Raw genomic sequence first — 26,443 nt, forward strand, 5'->3', positions numbered from 1 at the left:
TTTTACTATGATATATGACACATATGTCGACAGTATGGGTCGACAGCCACCAAGAATCTTATATACATAAAATTCTTGACAGCCACGCATTCATAGAGGCGGTGGCTAGCCAATAGGTTAAAGAATAAAAAGTATAAATACTTTTTACCTGCATTTGATGATTTGAACTTTATTTGAACCAACATATAGCACAGTATATAATAAAGATATACTATCGTACAGTATGTCCAGTACAGACTCAGCCAGACTGTAAGCACCAAAGAGCATTGAATCACTACGTTTTGAAGTCACTGAAGTGCTTACTTACGCCATCTAGAGTAGTGTACTGACATCATGTTGTATGAAACTTGAACTAGATGGCGTAACGAGTAATAAAGTTACGGGAATCCCCCGTAACCTATAATGGGCCTATTTTAGACAATAGCTAGCTTTTAAGTTTAGTCTTAGTTTCTTATATAATTATGTAAATATGTTCATATAAATAATAATGGGTTGATATAATATAGCATATCACGATTTCAGTGCGAAAAAGAGAAGGGAGTGTTTTGAACCGACACGAGTTACGAATTTCCTTTTTGCACGTTGGAGTTTGGAGTTTCTTAGTTCAGATGGGCCTCTGAAGACCTGACAAGAAATAAACCACTTTACGCACTAGTGCGGGAAAATAGCACAATATGCACCTACTGAATACATTGTTACAGGCTTTTCCACCAATTTTGGTGCAACATTGTCGCGTTTAAGGAATATACATGACTCAACTGAAATAATAAATTCATATTCTTCTGGGCGAGCTTCACTCCATCGTAGGCCACGTCTTTGTTTTTGGCTAGTCTGTGGCCAAGAGTAAGCCCATTTAGAATTAAAAAAAAAAAACATTAAAATGAGCCTTAATTTTATTGACAGAACATGGAAAAACATGTATGAATTTCTTTTATTTCTCTAGATATTAGAGAAAAATGCAGAGATAAAAGGAATAAATTTATTTACAGAAAATTATGCGACCACCGTACCTATAGTAGTTTATTGTCACTAAATTCCAGGCAAGTATAAGTATGTATATATTATTCTTAGGTACATTATAACGCAATTTTCAGCCGATGTCTAGTCAGACGTTTCACAGACACCTGTGCCAACAGTCGACGTATTTAGAATTAAAATGTGGATAATCGACAATATGTAACCATTACTTACTATAAATTATATATTTGTAGTTACTCATCTCTACACTGTAGTAAAAACAATATAGTTGATGACGAAGCACGTATTTTGGTTGTATAATTTGCACTAGAAACGATAAAAGAAGAGTGTCTGGAGAAATAAGATATTTTGTGGAATTCCGGTGAATTCATTTTATGGAATTGGGTTAGATTTTAAAGGCAACAAGTAACAACAAATCGCATACATTGTGGGCTAAGTAAATTCAACGAATTAAATCGATGGATCAATAGCCGCAATACATCTAAAATGCCTGAGATTTGTTGCAAGTAGAGATGGAAAAAGCCAGTAAGTAGTACATTACATACTTGCCGAACAGCCTTGATATCCGCTTAACTCAACAATCAGTCATCGAGAGGGAATTCAAATTATTGGCGTCAATCAAGCAATTATCGATAACATATTGATAAAATAAAGGATTATTTCTATACATCTGATAACGACCATCGCTCGTCCACTTGGCTGGCTACAACTCCTTGGCATCGCCACGTCGGTAAATAAAATTTAAAAAAAAAACAGTGTCAAACAGGATCTGTCTTTTTGGCGCGCGTACATTTTGAAAAAAATAAACGGCTTTTGTAAGCGGTTTATTTTTTTAATTCGCGTGGTTGTGTTTAGATACCAGTGATATTGGAAAAATGACGCAACAGGACTCAGTGAATGTGGCGGAAAATGCAGAATCGACGGTTAAAGTAGTTGACGATGCGGGGGCTTCGCTCCTTGTTCCCGGCAAAGGGTAAGTTTTTATACCTGCTTATTGGTTGACATATATTGGATAAAATACATATTCAGTGATTTCAGTGTGTGTTTGCAGGCATAGGCAAGTATGGTCGCGCGATGAATGATAAAACATCTGGCCGTCCCTATCGCACTTACTAATAGTGCGGTAGGGACGTCCTGATTTTTTATCATTTATCGCGCGACCATACTTGCCTCACAGGATGCAAATTCTATTACAAAAATTATCACTCATGATTACGATTCTCGGTTTATTTTAACATTAGGATTACAAAAAGTTATGATTGTCATGAATTGCTCAAAAACAAGTAACTAAGGTTTAAAAATATAGAGTAAAATAATCTGTCAACTGTCAATGTACTTATTTGTCGGTCAAATAAATAAATTATTTGTTGTTAAAGATCATGAAATAAATTAAAATATTGGGGACTATCTCGGTGCCAGATGGTGAGATGCCCAAAAGGCGTGTGGCGTTGCCGTGCTCTGTAGAAATTCGCTGGACTATAAAGGAACAAGCCCTTTGCTTACCTACTCGTAAAATCAGTGGGACGCTATAGGGCATTTCTCAGGAGGCGCGTTTTTACGTGTCCGAGGCAAAAAACGTCTGAACGGACTGTTCTAAAAATCTGAATTAAATCAGGCATAATCTTTAACCTCTGTTCTATTTGGTACACCTTAACATTATTTATTTATTATTTGTATGATATGAATAATAAAATATTAAATGCGAAAATTGACCGTCGGTGGGCGTGTCCCGCACTCAGAATTTGCAAAACAAAAAATCATAACTCAAAATGGAGTTGTTGATCGCAGTTGTTATAGATATTCACGTATAAGGTATTAGTTAACCTATCATATTTTCTGTATAAAAATAATATGTTAGCTAAACTCACCGAGTAAAGACAAATTTACCATGTGTCCCGGGCTAGTGACTGATTTCGGTGTAATTTTATAAACATGACATTACTCTTACAAATTAGTAGATCAGGGACGTAGCAGCACAAATATAGTTAGTTTTAGCTATGTTTTAACCATTCAGTGTAGAGGAGATGCAGTACCGTTTTATAAAGGGGACTTTTTGAAGGTTTCTCAGTCGTTCGCAGGGTTTGGTCCCATGTTTTTTAAGATTCGGTGGATCAATTTACTCCCACAGTTTAGGTCCATTTTTCGTTATGTAAGGTACTAACAAATCCTTGAAAGTATGTTATTACGTCATTATAACATCTCCTCTGTATCATGCATGCTATTGCAGTTATCTCCAAAAAAGCTATAAAATTTGATATCAGTGGAGTTGATTTCCGTGGTTTCGGTGGATTTTTTGACCACCGATATCAAAAAAGTGACCACCGACTTCGATTGCCACGTTGTAAACTGATTAAATGTCCATTATTTTCTAATATTTCATACTTAAATAGTAGGATATACCTTGTAAAAACATAGAACTATGTTTCTAAGCAAATTGAGCCACTCTATGGGTACAAAATTCTCTACTCGATAATTACTAGCATATTACCATGTTAAATTTAGTAAAATTGCGCGATTATGAGCCTTTTTACATTACCTGTCATCGAATTAAAATGAAAAATATCATTAAATTGAATAATAAGTTATATATTAAGTTGAAATGTGCAATAATGTATAAAAAATTGAATTCGGTGGGGCAAATTGATTACAGTGCCCATACATAATTTCGGTGATTTTAAAATGTCAGATTTCTTACAAACTATAAGGTTCTAATGGAGGCCTCCACCACCAATATTTTTTATATTTAGGCTAGATTTTAGTAAATTGACTGACATATCAATAAAGTAGTAAATAAAAATCAGCACCGAAATCAGGCACCGAACGTCATCCCTGAGAACCGCCCTATAGCTTTCTAAGAAATAATTATTATGATTTTGTGTTAATGTGGTCGTGAACAAGTGTGGACCAGACGGTAATGTGCGTAAGTACATACTATATCAGTATTTAGATTATTCGATTAGATGATCATAACATAAGCGATATTTCTTAATCGTTCCACGCTCTACTGAACTCACGTCTTATAAGTTTACATTAATTTGAAACAGGTTACCTAATTATTAAGTATCTATATTAATTCTATATGTTTTTTTTTCTTTGATTTGGGACAATCAGACAGAGTAAGTGCATTTTCACATTATCCGATCCGATATCGGATTTAAGACCGATATCCCATACATTTAAACAGCCAATTCTGATTTTTTCCTTTGAAATCCTTCCGACATCCGTTATGGGATCGGATAATGTGAAAACGCACTAAAAGTACTTATATCACACATAAAATAAAACAATGTTACAATGTTGTTATGGGTTTAATTTATATTATAGTGCATACATGATTATTGATAATAGAAATAACCCTATAAATCAACAGAAAACGCCGTATCTTGTCCGTATCGCCGTAAGCCTTGAGCCTTTTATCCAAATCATTAATTTATCGATGTTATCTATGATTGCAGACATTTCATTTATTGTAATATTAACATAACACTTACGTGAACTGTTATCTCTTGAGTATTCATTACCTACTTATAATATAATCATCGATTTCTGTAAGTACCTTCGATCAATACCTACGTAGGAACACAAACTTGAGTTACTGGCTCTATCACTTTATTCATTTTTACAAGAAAAAAAGTGCAATAATACCTGACTGACTCCTGTTTGTAGAGCCTTACTCTGGCGATTTGGCAGATGTGGTCAAAGCAATTAGTAGCGAGGCAAATGTGGTATGATGAAGCATAGATTGTAGAAAGTCCTAGATGACGGTGATGTGACTGATTTATATGTGATAAAATTATAAACGAATCAAGCTAATCTAAACTTTATCGCACTATTAGTAAGTGCGATAGGGACGGCCAGATGTTTTATCATTTATTGCGCGACCATACTTGCCTGCATTAGATCGAGAGAATGGGACACAGCTATAGGTAGCAGTTACAGCTCCGTCCCTCTCTTTCAACCTAAACTGAACGGTTCTAGCACTTCATGGTAACCCCCCAGGTATTAACTAACTTGAATAGATGATAATTAATAAAATGTTATACACACAAATATAACTCAATACGAACTACTTAGGTACTCAAAATAAATCCAAGAATTACAGATAACGATAATAATAAAAATGATAGTGCCAGATAAGACAGTGATATAAGAATTGTGTTAGTTTGTTAAAATTCGAAGTAAACATCTATTAAGTGTCAACTTGCCAGAAGAAGAACGGCGTGCAAACTCGCATACGATTTTAGATACGTTGCGAACTGTTGAGGTTAGATACTACCCTCAACAGCACAACCGTCAAATACCGCAATGTACTGAAACTCGTATACGAAGTTCTCGCACCGTGTAAATAGGACCTAACGCTAGAAATATGAAGAAGATGTTAACGAAGATATTTAGGTACGCTTAAGTTACTTAGGTCCAAGCTGCGTTTATTACATTGAAGAGAGCGTAGGACTGGTGACATAGCTGGAAAGATAGACAATATTTTATATTTTTTTAATTTATATTTGCGATATGACACAGCTTGTTATGGTTTTGATCTTATTTTAATACGACCGTTAAGATCGCTCACCCCGCTTGAACGTGCTTCCAAAGCTTGCAATCCCTCCATCATAAACGATAATAGGTAACCAAACCATCACTAGTGGGGTACGTATCACAATGTCTATAGTTAAAAAACCTAACGTTAAATGACCTACGTTCAAAATACCTAAAATCAAAATACATAATGGTGTTTCGACCGAAATTCAAAATACCTAAAGATTAAAAAGGTGCATATTATAATGTCTAAAATAAAAAAAACTAACGTTAAATGACCTACGTTCAAGATACCTAAAATTAAAAAAAACTAACGTTAAATGACCTACGTTCAAAATACCTAAAATTGAAATTCATGGTTTTACTCGATTTTTCACGTGCGTTCGACACCATTGATCACAATTTGCTTATTTCCAAGTTAAACTATTATGGGTTTGACACCAAGGCTTTAAAATGGTTTTCTAGTTACTTAAGTGGTCGCCGGCAGAGAGTACAATTAACTAGTGATAATGGTAACTTTGAAGTGTCTGATGCTTCCTCTGTATCCCGTGGCGTGCCGCAAGGTTCAATATTGGGTCCTATTCTGTATATACTGTATAGCGCTGATATAGTGAAGGCTATCAAAAACTGTGCATATCACATCTATGCCGACGATATTCAGTTATACCTATCTTGTAAGCCAAATGATACTTTATGTGCAGTGGAAAAAATAAATGAAGATTTGAGACGTATAGTACAGTGGTCCGATAAAAACAGTCTAGTCTTGAACCCGGCAAAGTCAAAGTTCCTTGTTCTTGGTACTGAGAAGCAAATACGTAAAATATGCGACCACAGCCTCTCGATTAAAGTTGGAGATACCTGCATTGAGCAAGTAACAGAAGCAAGGAATTTGGGCGTGCTGATGGACGGTAAACTTAGATTCCACAACCACGTTTTGGAGATCTCAAAAGTATGTTTTTACAGACTTAAGATATTATATAGTGTACGTAGATATTTAAGTACTGACGTTAGGATATCTCTATGTGAATCTCTGATTCTGTCAAAACTTAACTATGCTGATAATGTCATAGGTGGGTGTCTATTGTACCAAACAAAAAAGCTAATGCAGCGGGTGCAGAATGCATGTGCGTGATTTTGTTTTAATATCCCACCTCGAACTCATGTAACTCCTTACTTAAATAATAGCGGGTTAATGAATATGGAATCGCGGCGTTCGCTGCATTTTGCCTGCATGCTTTTTGGCATTGTAAAAACCATGACGCCCCTCTACCTCTATGAAAAACTAACTTTTTCCCAACGCCATATCCGGGGAGCCATTCGTCTTCTTTGCCCTAGGCACAGCACCGCAGCATTTCGTGGCAGTTTTAAATACTCTGCCACGAAGTGCTGGAACAATATTCCTCCACCTATAAGAAATTCACCATCAATTGGATCATTTAAATGTAAATTAAAAAACCGGCCAAGAGCGTGTCGGGCCACGCTCAGTGTAGGGTTCCGTAGTTTTCCGTATTTTTGTCAAAAACTACTGAACCTATCAAGTTCAAAACAATTTTCCTAGAAAGTCTTTATAAAGTTCTACTTTTGTGATTTTTTTCATATTTTTTAAACATATGGTTCAAAAGTTAGAGGGGGGGGGACGCACTTTTTTTTCCTTTAGGAGCGATTATTTCCGAAAATATTAGTATTATCAAAAAATGATCTTAGTAAACCCTTATTCATTTTTAAATACCTATCCAACAATGTATCACACGTTGGGGTTGGAATGAAAAAAAAAATCTGCCTCCACTTTACATGTAAGGGGGGTACCCTAATAAAACATTTTTTTTTCATTTTTCATTTTTGCACTTTGTTGGCGTGATTGATATACATATTGGTACCAAATTTCAGCTTTCTAGTGCTTACGGTTACTGAGATTATCCGCGGACGGACGGACGGACGGACGGACGGACGGACGGACGGACGGACGGACGGACGGACGGACGGACGGACAGACAGACATGGCGAAACTATAAAGGTTCCTAGTTGACTACGGAACCCTAAAAAACATATTTTAAATTCACAAAAAAAAAATTAAACTCAGCTGGGCCTGTCCAAATGGAAAGAGTGCCCCCCTTATATTGTATTATATCACATTATAGCGTTAAATTCTACTTCACCTTTAATGACGACTGTTTCGGTGCCGTAATTTCGTAATTAATTTCGTAAATTCTTTCTTTCTTTGTGGTCTACATTTAAATTGTGGTCTTCATTTAAATAATAACAATCATACCAAATTAAATTTTTGAAACTCTTTGTACCTACCTATACGAGTGAGCTTGATCGCTTTTTCTTTGGTGTATGGTATCTTTGGTATCTATTTCAGGTTTTGCACTTACCTATATATAAACACTATTATGTACTTTAGCATGTAGTTGCGCTCTCTCGGAAGGGTTTCCACGGAAGACCAGCGTCGAGATTCTTGAGTGGTATCTTGACATTAAGCTGAGTGGAGACCCTTTCAGTGACGCTTAACAATAAATTAGTACTGTCTATGTAATTCCTAAATTTAAGCGTTTTCTGAATAAATTTCTTCTATTCTATTCTATTCTAAATACCTAATGATTAAATCCGAAATAAAATTGTGCGAATTGTGGGATATGGGTTAAATTGTGGCGTAGGCAAGAGGCTGGCAACCTGTCACTGCAATGTCACAGTTTCGTTTTCTGTCAACCCCGTATTTGCCAAAAGTGGCACTGAAACTTGAGATGTTTCATGTGCTCTGCCTACCCCTCCATGGGATACAGGCGTGATTGTATGTATGTATGTAAATCCGAAAAGCAAAAATGCCTAATAAATGGGGCTTAAATAACCGGTTTACCTTTGAATCGTCGTTAGACAATTAATCGAATATTATTTCAAAGATAACGTTTCAAATAATTTCATTTCATCGACAGTTCATATCCTAGAATGATCGATAAGTACAAGTCAAATTAAACCGTGGACTTTTACTTCGTAGATAACTAATTCCGAGTACCTATACCTACTTTATCTCGTGGTATTTTGTTTTGTGTTTTTTCATTTCATTTAGTTTTACATTAAATACAATTTATTACGCATAATATTATTTCAATTTTGTAAACCTATTTCAATTGTTAATTTTTCTAAAATTTTACAATTTGTAAATTATTTGTTTTTATGTTTGGTCACAACTAACCTAACCTAAACCTATTTTAAAAGTCGTGCGTTGATGTGTAGGATCGAAGTTCTAACCTAACCTAAACCTACTCTGTTAGCCGTTCTTTTCTGTGTGATCGCAGTTCTAACCTAACCTACTCTGTAAACTGTTTGTTTTTGTGTGTGGTCACAGTACTAACCTAACCTAAACCTAATCTGTAAACCGTTAGTTTTTGAGCGCGGTCACAGTTCTAACCTAACCTAAACCTACTTTGAAAGCCGTTAGTTGTTGTGTAAGGGCGGAGTTCTAACCTAACCTAAACCTACTCTAATATAGGATTTAAACCAATCGGGCTCCCTCTATTTGGCATACCTTTAATTTGTCCGAAACGATTTTCGCATAACAAACTTCGCATTATCGATTTTCGCCGAATGTTAATTTGTCAGAAAAATTATTTGACATAATCTAAAATAATACTAATATTACTTTGTCCGAAAATAAGTTCGCATAATACTTTTACGCCGATCGTTTTTTATGAATAACATTGCATAATTGTATTTGGTATATTTCTTAAAATCAGAATAACCACCCATACTAAATGCAGTCAGGAGAGTCGGTTAGGTTAGGTTAGAACTGCGACCTCAAGAAATACAATATTTTGTTAAGAATGCACGAATGTCGGTTAGGTTAGGGTAGGTTATAACTGCAACATCAATATAGTAGGATTAGCTATGATAAAAATTCTGCGTGATAAATTTCGACTAAGCAATGTTATGCATAAAAACCATTCGACGAAAAACTTTTATGCACAACATATATTCGAACAAACAAAAATATGCCTAGATAAATTATGCGTAACTATACTATTTTTAAAATTAATCTTCTTAATATACCCTCTTTTACGCTCGCGGAACCTACACTACTACTTCGGTATTTTGACCGGTTAATCATTTTAGGTATTTTGACCATAGGGTATTTCAAATGTTGGTGTTTAAAATTTAGGTGACATAGTTTTTGGTATTTCAAACATTAGGTATTTAGTCCAATAGGTATTTTAAATTTCGGTAATTCGTGCGTAGGTGTCACTTGCTTAGGTATTTAAAATCATTAGGTATTTTGATTTTAGGTATTTTGAACGTAGGTCATTTAACGTTAGGTTTTTTAATTTGAGACATTGTGATACGTACCCCACTAGTGTCAGTATTACTGTATTGTTTATTATAAAATTCTAAAAGTACTTATAGCAATTCGTTAACGACAGATACTTAATGATAGGAAAGGTTTTTTAGTACGTATGCATGGCAGCGGCTGCGCCCGCGCACCCCGCGACAGGCCTATTCTTTCTATCAGTTTTAAAACGGTAAAAATACGATAATGATGTGACTTTTTGCCAGGTCCTTATCCTTCCTTGTCGTAAAAATAATTAAGGTGAAAGTCCTGCGTGAGATACACGCTTATCACCAAGAATCGTGTCAAAACCAGTTGATAATCATAACGGGATTTGAAATCAGAATCGTGCTCCAGGGTAATTTCACTTCATCGTAAGTTCAACCAGTGAATCCTAATACTTTGAGCTTACCAGCAATATTCCTAGCAGAAAATAAAAGCAAAAAAAGGCTTATTTTTGTACATAATTATAACGGTGCTGTTACACGGGCAACACAATTGCCAGCAATTCACCGTTTGTTTAATACGCACCAACTAACTATAGAGCAAACGCGGCAATGGTATCTGAATTGCTGGCAATTGTGTTGCCTGTGTAACAACACCTTAAGTCTCGTCTGTATAATTATTTTGTATTCAGAATACACCCAAGAAAGCACGGCCTTCCGATGTAGACCAATACTCAGTGTACTCACCTCAGTTTAACAGGAAAAACGTCCGGATGGCCACATTTCGTTACAAGCGACACAATGATGCACAGCGTCCGGCACATTGCCGAGTCCGAGTAGGTTTCCCACCAGACACATACAGAGATATTCTGAAGTTTGAAACCTGTTGGTTCATTCATAGATGCTTCTGACAGATCAGTGCTAACCTCAGAGAAGGCGTCTAAGTTAACTGTCCGGAACAGTGTCCGGATGGCCACATCTCGTTCCAATGGGCACATGATGATGCACAAAGTTCGGCGCATTACTGAGTCCGGATAGGCTTCCCACCCATTTGAGTATACATACATTCTCAAGTTTAAGCCCTGTAAGTGGATGCTTCTGTCTAAGTAGGTTGGTTGGTACTCACTTCAGAAAAGGCGTCTAAGTTTACTGTCCGGAACAGCGTCCGGATGGCCACATCTCGGCGTCCGGCACATTGCCGAGTCCGAGTAGGTTTCCCACAAGACACATACAGAGATATTCTGAAGTTTGAACCCTGTTGGTTCATTCATAGATACTTCTGACAGATCAGTGCTAACCTCAGAGAAGGCGTCTAAGTTAACTGTCCGGAACAGTGTCCGGGTGGCCACATCTCGTTCCAATGGGCACATGATGATGCACAAAGTTCGGCGCATTACTGAGTCCGGATAGGCTTCCCACCCATTTGAGTATACATACATTCTCAAGTTTAAGCCCTGTAAGTGGATGCTTCTGTCTAAGTAGGTTGGTACTCACTTCAGAAAAGGCGTCTAAGTTTACTGTCCGGAACAGCGTCCGGATGGCCACATCTCGTTCCAATCGGCACATGATGATGCACAAAGTTCGGCGCATGGCTGAGTCCGGGTAGGCTTCCCATCCACTTGTGTAAACGGACATTCGGAGGCTCAAGCCCTGTAGATACATAGTAATTAAAATATGTTTAGGTTTCCGTACCAACATTCCAAAGAAATTAGAGAGAACGAAAAAGAACAGTGCATTTTATGGTTTAAGATATTTATTTCTCAAAAGTTTTACATAAATCACTTACTGAGAAAACATTATGTTACCTAGTTAATTTTGCTTAAATTTTTATGGGAGAAGGTGGCATGCAAAAATGGCAAACGGCGAACGACTTAAATACGAAGATAACAAATATAAAGATGCTTGGTAGCAAGCGCAAAGCAAAATCTGCGTGCAGAATTTAAAAAAAATACTTCATGTATATAGACAAGCTCGAACAAAAGTGATTCATCAACCATACCAAGCATTTTAGATGAACCGATTTAGATAACAGTTTGTTTTGGTTTTAATACGATCTTGTGGATGCTGCGCATAAAAATGCGTGCTAAGCATATGGTCCTTAACGTCACATCAAAACCAGAGTAAACTATATCAAATCGTCAAAACTGCATCGGCCAAAAATAACCAATAAAATACCAAAATAGTACTGGGTATAAAGAAATAACTTTACTTTTCACATAACCATTCACCTATCTCGTATTACTAATGTATAAGTATGTATTTATCTGTCTAAGTATGTATATCGTCGCCTAGCACCCATAGCCCAAGCTTTGCTTAGTTTGGGGCTGGGTTGATCTGTGTAAGGTGTCCCCTGATATTTTATTTATTTATATATTATTTATCTATATCACTCACCTTTTCCATAAGTAAATCGCTGTAATAGCAGGGCGCGAAGCAAAGCACGGCCCCAGCGACAATGAACGTCATGAACTCTATACTGAGCCGCCCTTCCTTCAATGCCTGCAAATAATACTCTATACAAAATGACATTTCAGGGTCAGAAAAAGGTGATTTACCCAATAAAGGATAATAATAAATGTATTTCCATCACAAAGTCACTAATGTTATTATTATTCATGTGCAATCAGGATATCTGAAATTTCAAGAAATCAAACTTTATTGCGTATGTATGAGGCACTCCCTTTAAGCACAGCCTTTAAAAAAGTACTAACGTATAGTATGGCCACTCCCGCTCCCCGCTGAAAGTGCCACCCACCTCCTCTCGGTTACCTCACAGTTACGCCTGTCAAAAACGCGAACAGTCGACCATGTTATATTTCACTCATACAAGCATAGTACGCGTTCACCTACACGAGCTTAGACTGTGTGCTAGAAACGCGCCTCTTTCATATATATTTGATCGCGACTGTCCGAGGTGTGCTTTAAGCATGGAACACCATTTATAGTATCTAGTAATATAATACTTTCGTCACGTAAAAATATATCTCTAACTCCTAAAACAAAAATTAATAATTTTAATATCTTAATATGTTACATTTAATAATACTCAACGTTTTCCTGCCTGACCTGTTCCGTTTAGACTACGGCACCCTAAAAAATAGCATATTTTATGCACGGATGTTGTTTCGACCCATTTCCCGGTAAATATTTACAAATAGATTGCTCGCTATGAAAATAGTGGAATAATGTAATTTAACTAGTCCATAGAAGGCAGTTCCAAAGGAAATACTCAAGTATAAACACGTATTAAACTCAAGAAATTTAATAACCGGTGCAAAAAAACTGCAATCAACTTTTTATTGGAACATTAAAAAAATCTTCAGTTTTTAATTTAATTTAGTGCAAGTTTCCAACTTCACAATACAGTTCTTAAATTTAGCTTTTCGATTCTTGTCACAAATTAAAAAAAAAAGTCTATACACCATGTTGTCTACAAGTGTTGTAACGTTTTGCTGGGGTTGCGCAGTTTGCAAGTCTTCCTTGCACACAGTACGAGCAACTCTGGCAAAGAGTCAGAATGCTCAAAAAAGTCAGCCAAGACAAGCAATGCCGCAAAACAGTCAGGCTAGTCGGAAAAAGCAGGCTGACAGTCAGCAAACTCAGGCAACCGTCAAGAGAAGGTAGGTAAGTCTTACTCACTTAAATCCGCTACTAACCTGTGCATTAATAATACCATAGTAATTTGTATAATGCTTACCTCTAGGATTTCGTACAACGCAATCGGGATAACAACAGTAGTAGCTTTCATGTAGACTTCGTAAACTACTCGGAATGTCTCCTTTAAAAGATCTACAAAACTAAATATAAAATAAATCATTAGTCATTAGTAATCATATTTGTTCAAAAATGATGTTCAATGAAAACTTTTAGGATCTTACGTACCATGTTTTTAATGAATTCCGTTAACTTCGGCATATAGTTAGGTCCATTATAGGAAACATAATAGTATAGTTAGTTTTTTTTAATTCGTATATTTTTTCTGAAAAACACCATACACCTGCGATAAATGTTTCATCAATTGCTGGTAAGAAACGGGTTTTGTGTGTTGGATACGAGATGAACATGTCATAGTTTTGACCCCGTTTGTCAACAACAATTGAAGTAACACTGTAACATCTATCGCAGGTGTATGGTTTTTAAAAAAAACCCGCGAATTTAAGAAAACTAACTATACCATTCTGTTTCCTGTAATGCCGAAGTTAACGAAATTCAATAAAAACATGGTGTATGTTTAAATTGTACTTACTCTAACACATCTTGCAAAGGCATCACAATATTCTTCAACCTCTGTTGTATCTCTCGAGGATCATAGTGCTCCCCTTCAAACAGTTTACTGATCCGGTACTTCACAATCTCGATCCTTCCACACGCGTGCAACATGAAAATCAGCCCCAGAGGCGTAAACCCCACGTACATGAGCAACACGTACAATCCGTAATAAATTTGCAAAAATAACAAGAATAGGTACGTGTAGGTATCATTCTTATGCGTCTCCAGGGGTTCGGGATACGTCATCTGGTACATGTGGACGAATTGAAAGTTCCCAGTCGCATAGTAGTAGATAGATAGCACAATAACTTGTGTTGGAAACACAGAGAAGACTGAGAAAGATGTGAGAAGCCATACCTTCGTCACCCATTTTGCTCTGTTAGCGTACTCGGAGGTGATAGCTTGCTCGTCAGCACACAAACTCTTCGCGGCCTCGAAATCGCCTTTAACTTTATTAATAGCAAATGTTATATCCTCCGTCTTTGTTAACAAAATTGAGTATTTAAAAGTGACGCAAATAAAAAGGACTGCGAAAATACCATTGGTGCAGGCGGCGGTGAAATTGTCTTCTTTTAAATCATGGAATATCATGCTGTTCACGATCAAAGTGAAGGTGTAGCTGAAAAACCCGTGCATGGGGATCACGCAACAGAGCCAGAGCTTGTCTTTAGGGATCGTGGGGTACGAACGATTTATTTTCAAAGCCAGTATAGATATCTTAAACATTTCGTCGTAGTCTAAATTCAACATTTTACCAAAGAAAATTTATGACGTTTTGTGTATGTGAAAATTCTTTATGTAAAATTCCTGGGAAATGCAGCGGAAATGACGCTCTGCGCTTTTATATTTTAACGTCAACTACTAAATTATTTAACAGCAACTCTTTCATTTTACAATGCCATAGCAAATTAGCGAAGCTCGACTTAAGTGGCAGCATTTGTAGAAAAATCACAAACGGATTCAGCCAACCATAGTTTTAATATTTTTGCCCTCACTAGCTCGGAAACACGTGTTTTGTCCTTTAATACCAGCGGGTAAGAACGCATTTTATCCACTAGTGGGTAAAGTAATTTGACCTTGAATACAGTCAAATTAACTGCTTTAAAATTGATAAAAGTAGGTGAATCTAGTAATAAAGGTAATCTGCCACTTGTGGAACTACTTACTGGAAGCAGTGATAAACGCATTTTTTGCGTTGTAGTTTCCTCGCTATAGTGAGGGGAAAAGTGTTGTGTGTCACTCGGGTGCAAATGTATTTTACTTCTCGTGTATTACACTTCATAAATGATCAGGAAATCAGGATCATATATCTACAGGAGTGTACATAATATTTTATAAAAAAAAAAAAACATTTATAGCAAACATATTTCTTGTAATAAGTCAAAGCCTGAACTTTACTGTAAACCATAATTGCACTTATTGTTTTCCTGTAATTTAGCATTCCATTTGCCTGATGTTTTAGTTCGCAAGTTACATGGGGGTTAAATAATACGTTATTTCAAGGTTTTGAGATATGCTTGTGTAATACAGTCGTTTTAGGGGTTCTTCTGTAGTCAACTAAAGAGGAACCTTTAGTTTGTTAGTGGAATATTATGATTTACTGTTTGTTAACACTGACGCTAGATGTCGACAAAAAATTATACTTACATATTTGTTTCAGAAAGAAAACTGAAACTCGCAAACTGAACTGAAAGTGCATTCACTGTCTATTCTTACTTATATTTCTATTGTCTGTAGGTACATCAGGCAATCGCAGGTATTTCCTTCGATCCTATTTTAGTAATCCAAGAAGAAACCCCATTAAGCTACAAAGGCTTCAGTTTTGGCTTTAGTTTTTAAGCTAAGTAATAGGTATATACATATCGGTAGACAAAACAATGTTTTGCAAACTAGTTTGCCCGCCGGCAAAGTTCACGCACCCACGCCTCACATACTTGACCCACCAATACTAACATTGTCCCGGCAAAAATACTGTTATTGTGCTTGAATTGTGATGGACTGCGGCAAAAAATTGTATGTAAGATCGATAAGATAATGACTATTTTCTTCTTCTTAAAGGCCGGCAACACACCTCAAACACTTCAGGTGTTTCGGGTGTCCATAGGCAGCAGTAATCGCTTAACATCAGGTGACCTGTCTGCTCGTTTGCCTTCTATCGCAAAAAAAGGCATCGGCATTTTGCCACGGCTCATAAGAGACTGGGATCCGCTTTGGCAATTTAACGAAATATTGCTCCACATTGTCCCAGCAAAAGTAGTGTTAGGGAGAAATGTTATTTTAAGTAATTAATTGGTAGAAACGCATCAGCGCTTCCAATCTAAGTAGACACGTTAAAGTACCTAGTTAAATTACTAGAAGTAAATCAGAGTTAAAAATATTTTAACCATTTACATACTATTTACATACTATTTTAGTAGTAGTAGTAGTAATCACTTTATTGTGTACAACAGTTTATATACAATTTGTAGGAATAGAGATACAAAGGCGAGCTTATCCCTATAAGGGATCTCTTCCAGCTAACCTTGGAGAAGATGAGAGGATCGTTCCAGTACGTAAGATAGACAAACTTACAGGAGTACAATAAAGGTCAAAAGTAATCCAAAATATTGCTAACAATTATATAAACTACATAAATACAAAATGACACTATTAAATAAATTACATTCTAGAGTACATAAATAAAATACAAAATAAGTACCTAACCAATATATAAATATATCAATACATACATAATATATATATAAAATTCCCAACCCTTATCATACTTGTTCAGAAAGCCAAAGTTTCTTCAGATTCACCTTGAGTGATGTCACAGACTGAGACCGTTTGAGCGACAGAGGCACCTCATTCCACAATTTCACAGCGCGCACCGTGAATGATTTTGCGTACGTACGTGTATTATTCATAGGAATAGCAAGCGTGAGATTCGCACTTGAACGTAAACGGTGTTCACTGCCCTCAGCCAGATACTTAAATCTCTCGGTAAGGTAAGAAGGAGAACAGGGGTTATAAAGTACGTTGTAAAGTAAGGATAGAACACGCACATCTCTACGTCGGCGGATTGGCAACCACCCGAGCTGGGAGCGAAAATCAGAAATGTGGTCATATTTGCGGAGGCCAAATATGTACCGGATGCAAACATTCTGTAATCGCTCGAGCTTGTCCAGCAATTCCTCGTTGAGATCAACTAATGCAACGTCACCGTAATCAAGAAGGGGTAGCAAGAGAGATCGTGTAAGAGTCAACTTGGTATGGAAAGGGAGGAAATTCTGCAATCGACGAAGAGAATGAAGGGACCCAAAAATACCTTTACTCACTTCAGCAATATGAGGAGCCCAAGACAGCGTCTGATCCATGGTGATAAGTACCTAAATTTCGAACAGTAGAGGAGAGAGGGATAGTGCACCCATCAAACAAAATTTCAGGTATCACCATGTCTGAGAGCTTGCTTACGAAGTAAGGGCTGCCAATGACTATTTTATACATACTATTTGGCTCCTGTAATGCGATGATTGTAACACAAAGTACCTACTTTGATTACCAGCTATACAAGACTTATTCTAAATTTCTTATCTCACACTTGTTATCTCATACAGCTATGTTACAATATGTCTATGTTCGATCACAAGTGATTTGGCAGTTTCAATATAAATACATATAGGACACATAATGTGATTGAAAAAAACTAGTGATGAATAACTATATTGTTATGGCAAGATCCTTCGCTTTATGATGCACTAGCCTTTGCCCGCGGCTTCGCTCGCGTTAGAAAGAGACAAAAACTAGCCTATGTCACTCTCCATCCCTTCAACTCAACTATCTCCACTTAAAAAATCACGTCAATTCGTCGCTCCGTTTTGCCGTGAAAGACGGACAAACAAATAGACACACACACTTTCCCGTTTATAATATTAAGTATGGATTATGTGGCCCATAACCTAAAACATATAAGTTTATTTATTTAAAATTGTAGATGACAGATAATTAAATATTAATGAAATTATGAACGAATACACACTTTTTATTTCAATATTGTTATGTAATTTAATTACTTACTAGGCGATTTCCATGACACAAATATATTTTTTATGGGATAGGAGGCAAACGAGCAGACGGGTCGCCTGATGGTAAGCGATCACCGCCGCCCATGGACACCCGAAACACCAGAAGTGTTGGAGGTGCGTTGCCGGCCTTTAAGATGGGTGTACGCTCTTTTCTTGAAGGTTTGAAGGTCGTATCGGTCCGGAAATACCGTTGGCGACAATTCATTCCACAGTATAGCTGTGCGAGGCAGGAAGTTTCTGGAGAAGCGCACAGTTGAGAACTGCCAGCCATCTAAATGATGGAGATGGATGGAAATGTGTGTGATGGATTTAGTGATTATAAGAAATTCATATTAGTCTGATACCTTATTTATAATTGAGCTTATATTATTATGGAAAATACCTAACCTATTATTTTTAATTACCTAGTATATTTCAACATTGACAACAAAACTGTAATCAGAGAGTTACGTTACACATTCGATACAATGCCCATTGTATACAATTTCCTAAAATACCAAGTCACTTGAAAGTGAACTAATATATGCGCATGAATTAAGATATGTGTAAAGTAATCTCGGTTTCAAAACATTCGCAGATTCACGCAATACTGGATTTAATTATCTTTACTTCGGCCTTGGCATAAGTTGTTAAGAGTTTTAAAAAGCGCATTTTAGTATTTTTTATTTTATTCGATTAAAACTTTAGTGAATGCAGAGATAAAAAGCTATTTCTTAGTAATCGTTTCATAGTATGTATACTAACCTAACCACAAAATTAAAATTTTGAAAAAACCCCCGACCGTGACATAGACCGATTTTCATGAAACATCGCTAAGGACACTCTCGACTAACTCAACTTTCAGACAAAAAAAACTAAATCTAAATCGGTTCATCCGTTCGGGAGCTACGATGCCACAGACAGACACACACACACAGACAGACAGACTGACACGTCAAACTTATAACACCCCGTCGTTTTTGCGTCGGGGGTTAAAAATTACATTTTAGTATTTTTTATTTTATTCGATTAAAACTCTAGTGAATGCAAAGATAAATAGTAATTTGTTTTACAAGGGGGCAAAGTTGTTGTTTAACCGCACGTGCCAATATGGATACCCGAGCAAGCGAAAGATTCCAGTATTGAACCGCGAGCGAAGCGAGTGGTTCAAAAAGTGGAATCTTGAGCGTTGCGAGGGTTTCAAGGCACGAAGGTTAAACAAACTTTGCCGCCGAGTGAAACACAAAATTTTTCACCACACCAACACGAACAAAATATTGACTATAAAACATGAAAATAAATCAAATCTATCAATCTAATCAATAAATATGATTCAAAATCATCATCTACACGTAAATTATACCAGCCGGCTCAAGACATCAAGTTAAAATTTGTATGAAATTACTTTGCACTCTTGTGGATAAAATGCAGTTTTGCTATCTGTTTTCGAATAGCAAAGTAAGCCTTTACCAGTTGGTGTGGTGAAAAAGCTATTTCTTAATAATCATTTCACAATAAAAATAAAGGAGGTTCGGAAGACATACCAAAAACTTAGAGCTAAAAAACGCCAGTGCGATAGTTTCCACCCAATGCTATTTTATATATTCATAGAAACCATGCATTTTCATGCTAGACATACCTACAAGTAGCATATCAAAAGTGTCATACCTATGTTATTTGCTATTTCGCTTGTGGACGAATATTAGAGTACATGGGCCATTTTTTTTTCAAAGTTATCCACCCCACTTTTTTGTAACATGGGTATTTTTTACGCGATTTATACTCAGAATCGCGAGGTCTTTCCATCCTGATAAGAGAAAAAAATGTCTCAAGATTTCCATACATTTTTCAAACCTTCCATTCCGTCACCTCCATACAAAAAGTATGAAAAAATGGTAACGGAATAGGAAAAAAATTTTGGATATTTTTTTTCCTCCTATTAGGATTGAAAGAGATGGCGATTCTTGGTGTAAACCACGTCAAACTTTCCAAATCAAAAAAAAAGCTTTAAGAAAAATGGCCCAAATAAGTACATACATATTAATGTGGACGGAAACCAGCACAATGACCCCACCTAATTAGAAATGTTTATGTTAACAGCAATCCAATATCAAGTGATATCTCTAATCAAGCGTGACGCGTGTTGAGTTAAATAAACATTTTGATTTAGGCGCTTTTCTTATAAGATGGTAAAATCAACTCGGACATATTCTTAGAAATAAAATTAAATGATTATTAAATATATGATAGGTATTACAAGTATCTCAAACTCCTCATATATGTTAAATATTTCTTATTGTGAGATGAAAACATTTTCCAAACAATTACATACCTATGTAACTTACACTGTGCCTGATAGTCGGGTAGCGATAGCTTTTGAGGTTTCGATAATATTCACGTTGCTTCTTTTTTGCATATAGTTTTTAGACTATTGATCAAATATAAAAATAATATTTTGGGTCGTCCTAGGTACCTGCTTAGCTCGAAATTTAGGTATTTCTATTTTTAAGCAGTGTTCAGTCAAAGAAATATTCGAGAAGAAATTATTTGTATCTATATAAAAACAACGTGGTTGCCGATGTACATATGCATTTTGGGTCATTTTCATCCATGGGTTTAATGATATTTTAAAAATGTCTAATATTGGCCCTAAAACACCTAACAAAATATTAGAGTTGGTAAGTGAAGTCTTATACCATTCAGGACATTATTATATATATATTTTCTTAAAGTGTGTCACATTTTATCAATTGCTTATATATAAAAAAATTTTTTTTTAATAAAAACCCTGTCAAAGCCTGAAAAAAAAATTCATGTTAATAAGTTGACGTCTATATTATTATAAAATGATATCAAGTCATCATTTTTAATTTGGGTCACTTTCATCCATGGGTTTTCAATATTTGGCAGAATAAAACGCAACGCAATAGAGTAGTATTTTAAATTTTTGCGCTGTGTGGCGCGCAACCGATAGCCAATCAGGTTGGCGCATGCCGCTGGCGCGACGCCGCGCTGTGACACGAGGCGTAGGTACCTACTTCTCGTGCGCAGTCATACATAATTTAAGATTGCCAGAGGGTCGGGCTTTGGCGGGATTCTCCCGATTTTTTTGTAAGTCTTCCCAATTAAAACTTATACATAGTAGGTAACCTTAAGAACTTTATTACATTAGTAACGAAAACAGACCAATTATAAATGTCGAAAACACGTAAAGGTCTACTATCTAAAATAAACGAAGTAAACTAGCTAAACTATCGTAAATTTTTATTATGGTGCATTAGGGTAATTCCGAATGACAAAAATGCTCTGGTAATTCCGAAGAGGGAATCTTGATATGATGGAAATAATGGTGATTTTTATGTGACTTTCGTAATTAGACGACTTTCGGAATTACCCTAATGCACTATTATTTTACATTTCCCTACGAAATCCTCGAAACTCCAGAACCTTTTGTCCCGATATTGAAGTACCTAATTCGATCCGGCGCTCCTATTCATACACCGTGATTATATTATTGTAACTATTGATTTCAGTTTTTAGTTCCACAATACAGGGTGTAATTTTTATGACGGGAAATATTTATGGATGCAAATGGATACAAAACCCAAAAATAATAAATTGTAACTTGAATATTATTTCCTATATTTTCCTTAATTTTCATTTATAATGAACACGAAGCGCACGGCGGCATAATATATCTGTACACCTTATAAAACAAAGTCCCCCGCCGCGTGTGTCTCTGTGCGCGCGCGTGTGTGCAAACACAGGTGGTGAGACTGCGGTAGCCATTATTGTAATTATTCTCATTATATGGCATTAGTATCCTTTTTACAGATTTTCGACATTACCTCAATTGGTTTCGAATTTAACCCTACCTTAGAAAAATGGTAATCAAAATACGTATGTATTTTTTTTACTTACATTTATCTATCCATACTAATGCGAAAGTATGTCTGTTTGTTTCTCCGTCTTTCACGGAAAAACGGAGCGACAAATTGACGTGATTTTTTAAAGTGGAGATAGTTGAAAGGATGGAGAGTGACATAGGCTACTTTTTGTCTCTTTCTAACGCGAGCGACGCCGCGTGCAAAAGCTAGTGTAATATAAAGCTGCAACACGACTGACATTTTTCAAAAAACAGCCAGAAGGAGGTTCCGCCGGTGGCAGTGTTTGGTGTGGCCGTATAGAGGTTTGTCCTGCAACCCCGTAAAAATCCGACTGTCGGTCTACCTGTTCCAGGTAAAAAAATGTTGGACGGCCTGACCAAACGGCGGGAAATAGCCAAGGGGTGTTCGACCAAATGTCATAGAGGACCCTGGGTTGTTTTTGACGCTGCCATTTTTTTTTTCAAAATGACCGTCTTTTTTAGACGATTTTTCAAGTTTGTCGTAGAGCACTCTAATTTTGGTCGTAGAATCTCCAAGCAGCCTTGATTAGAATGAAATAAAAAAAATTGAAAAATGCGACAAATGTGAGAAAACTGGCTACTTTTGTTTTGTATGGCAACTTTTAAATCGTAAGAGATAGCCGGGGTGCTCGACCAAATGTCATACAGATCTCGGAGTAGAAAAAAGTTGTATTAAAAAAAATTCAAAATGGCCGACTTTTTTTTAAATTTCAAAATGGTCCTAGCGCGCTGAGATTTGGCACACGAGTGGACGGCCGACGGATTAGTATTCAAAAAGAATATTATTGAAAAATTTCAAATGGTGGCCTTTATGGGCAAATTGAAATTTGTATGGAAGATTTTTTTTTAATAACCATATCTCCGTAACGGTAGGAAAAAGGTCAAAAAGCTTGAACTACACAATTTCAAAATGACCGACTTTGATTTTGGGAAATTTGACTTTGTCCCCTCTCGCCGCCGTTTTTGACTTTTCCAAAAAAAAAATTCTCATTTCTATTTTTGGCCCCCGTTTTTACCACGTGCCAAATTTTACCGCGCTCGGACCGAAGATAAAAAAAAATAATTCAAAGTCGGCCATTTTGAAATTTTGTAAATGCCATTCGATGGACCTAAGATAACTGTACAACATTAGTTCAAGCACTTTAACCCTTAACACGGCAAGACATGAAGTAATGTAACCATGTATCTCTTTGCATGTTTTTAGGTATAGTTATAGGTCAAAACGAACCATTTTTCATAAAAATAAATGAAAGTATTTTGAAAGTAGGATTTTCAGGACGTCCGTTAAAACGGACATTGCCAGGAATCTCACTGAGTGATGGCTCCAAAGGTAGTCCTAAAAAACGGACAACGCCGTCATAAGGTGTCCAAGAACAAAAATTAAATTACGTATTATAAAGTGAAAAAACCTTAAATTATTAGAATAACACACTACTAAATAATTAAAAACACTTAAACAATCGTCCGAAGATTAAAAAAGACATATGATAACCCAAAAATATATTAAGTATATAAATGTTATTATGGTATACAATCAAAACATATTCATCCCTTAGCCTAAAGCCCAATGTTCTTATCTAATTTATAATTTCTATGGACCAGAGCATAATTCTTCTCGTTTAGTTTACCTATAAATGAGTTTCAATATTATAACTATTGGAAAAGTAAGGTAGGTAGTCAATACATACCTTCCCTTCCTGAAATACACGTTTTTTATTTGGTGGTTCAAAATGCCACCTTTTATGAAAATGTTAACTAAAACCTAATTATTTTTTCGCTGTTATGCCGATTATAATATAGTAATTCACATTTAAGACATATTATGTATATCGGTAGGTATACGGAATTAAAAATAATCTCGTTTCGAACTCTGTACAACATCTGTCTGAACAAAAATTGTTTTCACGTCTGTCCCAATTGTAACGTGTAAAACTACCCACATTCAAAAATATTTAATAAATCTGTAAGTTTCTAAGCTACGGCTAGTTAAAAATTACACAATTATTGTAAGTATTAAGACTAAATATGTAAATATTCAAACCATTCATTTCATTGTGGTCTCACAGTCTTGACTTTCTTGTTTCTTTATTAGAGTGACGACTGAATTCTGAGCACAGGAAAAGTTAACTTTCACATTAAAAATTACATATTTCTTGATCATATTGGCATCTGGCAACATAGTGGGATCATATTGATTCTCCTTAGCCAGAAATAGAAGCTGATATATAATTTTATTGCGTATCTCCTTAACATACTCCATGACTCCAGACTCTTGGTCCTTGGTGTTTGACATTAGGTATGGAAAGCTTTGCCAGAATATAAATGATTTCCTTTGTCTCTATACATGAGAAACTTTACTTTTTTAAGTCTGTTCTGAATTTTGTAGTGAGTCATCCAGCATTTTAAAGACCTAAAGGATCATAATATCTTTTTCATCAGCTTGAAGAGGTTTCATGAGTCAAAATTGTTTATACTACTAATTAAAGGCGGATTTTGCATTTGTTAATGAAAACCCACGTTATGTAAATTTAGTATTAAAGCATAGTTTGTATTTAGGCCCAGTAATTATAAAAACAATTCAGAATTTAATAAAAAACTTATTTAACCCATTTATGGCAATGTCCGTTTTCTGTCACTATTTTGATTGCCCATAAGTCGGCACTGTCCGTTTTTTAGGACATGCTAGATGGTTACATGGTTACCAGTAATATCGGCAATGTCACAAAATTGTGACACGAAATATTTCACAATTTCTGAATATGAAAAAATACATTATTGCATCAACTTTATACACGAAACTAAATTTTAACTCGTCTAGTAACAAAATCAACAGAAACAGTACACCTGGATGAATTAGTTTATATTTTATGACGTCACAAATGCACTTCGCCGCATATTCCGAAAATTCGAAATTTCAACTGTCGCTTGCGCATAAACCGAATGTTGCCTAGTCATGCTATAAGCTCGAAGACGTAGTGTTTTTCTTTCACTTTCATGAACGTATAGCCTTTTCCAGCTAGCACTTAGTGTTTAAACTCTAGGTCACATTAAGTGACTGTACTAAAAAAGTGACAGGAAAGCTTTAAGGGTTAACCTTTTTCCTACCGTTACGGAGCTATGGCGATTAAAAAAACCTCCATACAAATTTCAATTGGCGTTCAAAGGCAGCCATTTTGAATTTTTAGAAATTTTCTTTTTGTATACTAATCTTAGGGCGGCTATCCACCCGTGTTGCGACGTACAGACTTGCAATTTTGAGTTTTAAGTATGTTATTATAGCTTACTAGACGACGAAAATTTCTGCGTTCCGGTCTTATCCAGAGGTTCTCAAATAGGGGCCTGAAAATGCGGCGAAATGGTTCCAGTAAAGGATGGTACGGCAGTGTTGGCTTCGTGCTCGACTTGGCGGGGGTACTGCCGTGCCCCCAGATTAAATTATAAGATAGTTAAGTTTAATGAAAATGTTTATCTATTTGTATTCTTTTGCAGCAGCGTCTCAGCGAATCACAATGAGTTGTCTTGCCTTCGGCCGACCAATCCAAATATTTAACGAGAGCTGTGATAGGCCTGTTTAAAATTATGGATATATATTAAAATCATAGTTCAAAACGATGGTTTTTGCCATACCTTTAACAGGCTTTAACACTGGCGTGTTTATTTTTGATAGGGGATGATTTTATTAATTCATAGTATAATTCCTCAATAAGGATATATTCCTTTCGAGATACCTACAGTATCAACCATTTCAAAAGCTTTAACTGTTGTTTTGTGAAAACTTTTTATATAGTACTTTGGAGACTAGTTTCGAAGTCGTGACAGTTTTCAGACGTCCGTGACTGGCATCGCCTCGGCCATTTTGTACAACCGCGTTAAGAGCAAACGTCACCCAGCGTAAAAATCAACAAAACAAATCATGCAGTGATATCATAAAGAGATATCCAAAAACGCTGGCTACGCTAACAGGACTCAGGGTTCAGCATGAGCTAAAGCTTAGGTACTACTTTCCTAAGCGCTTATCATGATGAGTCGTACCAAAACAGCGTGTCTTTATATAATCTCTATATTGTACCAAACCTGAGTTCTACTAGGTACAGCCGAGCCAGTGTCAGCTCAGTGTCAGCTCTATCTTGGATACTGCTCACCCACGAACTCACCGTGACGATTTCTTTAATTACGATGATAATTTGTTTGTTATTTTTCGAAATACATTAACTTTAATGACAATTGGCGTTCATTAATTTTTAATGGTTAATGACAATTAACCTTTTGACTGTGTAATTTTTGTTAATTACCGTTCGGCCAATACTCCTAGGCATTTCTTGCAGCCAATCAATAAATAATATCCTAAAACATCTGGACGACCGAGCTTCGCTCGGTTCTATTTTATTATATCACGTCTTTAGAAAAAAAAACTTATAAATACAAGAACAAAAAAAAAAACAAA

The 26,443-nt window shown here is 36.0% G+C and overlaps 2 protein-coding genes across 3 annotated transcripts in view; one reads left to right on the forward strand and one right to left on the reverse strand.

Annotated features, from left to right (window-relative positions):
- The first annotated feature begins 1,475 nt into the window (after positions 1-1,475).
- Positions 1,476-26,443, forward strand: part of LOC125230744 (unconventional myosin IC) — a 137,344-nt gene continuing 112,376 nt past the window's right edge. The window contains exons 1-2 of one of the 2 annotated variants that reach the window (XM_048136003.1): positions 1,476-1,503; positions 1,834-1,951. In XM_048136003.1, coding sequence (XP_047991960.1) covers positions 1,491-1,503; positions 1,834-1,951 — 131 coding nt within the window. In that variant the 5' untranslated portion in view covers positions 1,476-1,490. Of the gene's footprint in view, positions 1,504-1,653; positions 1,709-1,833; positions 1,952-26,443 lie in introns of those variants that run through there. The other variant, XM_048136004.1, reaches the window with a different exon arrangement.
- On the reverse strand, positions 5,389-14,808 carry LOC125230745. The gene is made up of 5 exons (XM_048136008.1): positions 14,027-14,808; positions 13,478-13,577; positions 12,175-12,279; positions 11,275-11,430; positions 5,389-5,442 (listed from the first exon to the last, which is right to left on the reverse strand). Exons 1-5 carry the CDS (start codon positions 14,797-14,799, stop codon positions 5,389-5,391), a joined length of 1,188 nt encoding a protein of 395 aa, XP_047991965.1. The 5' UTR covers positions 14,800-14,808.

This window comes from Leguminivora glycinivorella, chromosome 10 (genome assembly GCF_023078275.1).
Source record: "Leguminivora glycinivorella isolate SPB_JAAS2020 chromosome 10, LegGlyc_1.1, whole genome shotgun sequence".
In the NCBI taxonomy this organism is placed as follows: Eukaryota; Metazoa; Arthropoda; class Insecta; order Lepidoptera; family Tortricidae; genus Leguminivora; species Leguminivora glycinivorella.

Coding starts and splice junctions, on each gene's coding strand:
- LOC125230745 (XM_048136008.1), bottom strand. CDS start 14,799: ATGTTGAATTTAGACTACGACGAAATGTTTAAGATATCTATACTGGCT. Junction 13,578..14,026: donor CCTTTGCAAGATGTGTTAGA/GTAAGTACAATT, acceptor TTTTATATTTAG/TTTTGTAGATCTTTTAAAGG. Junction 5,443..11,274: donor ACTTAGACGCCTTTTCTGAA/GTGAGTACCAAC, acceptor CTATCTTTCCAG/CTATGTCACCAGTCCTACGC.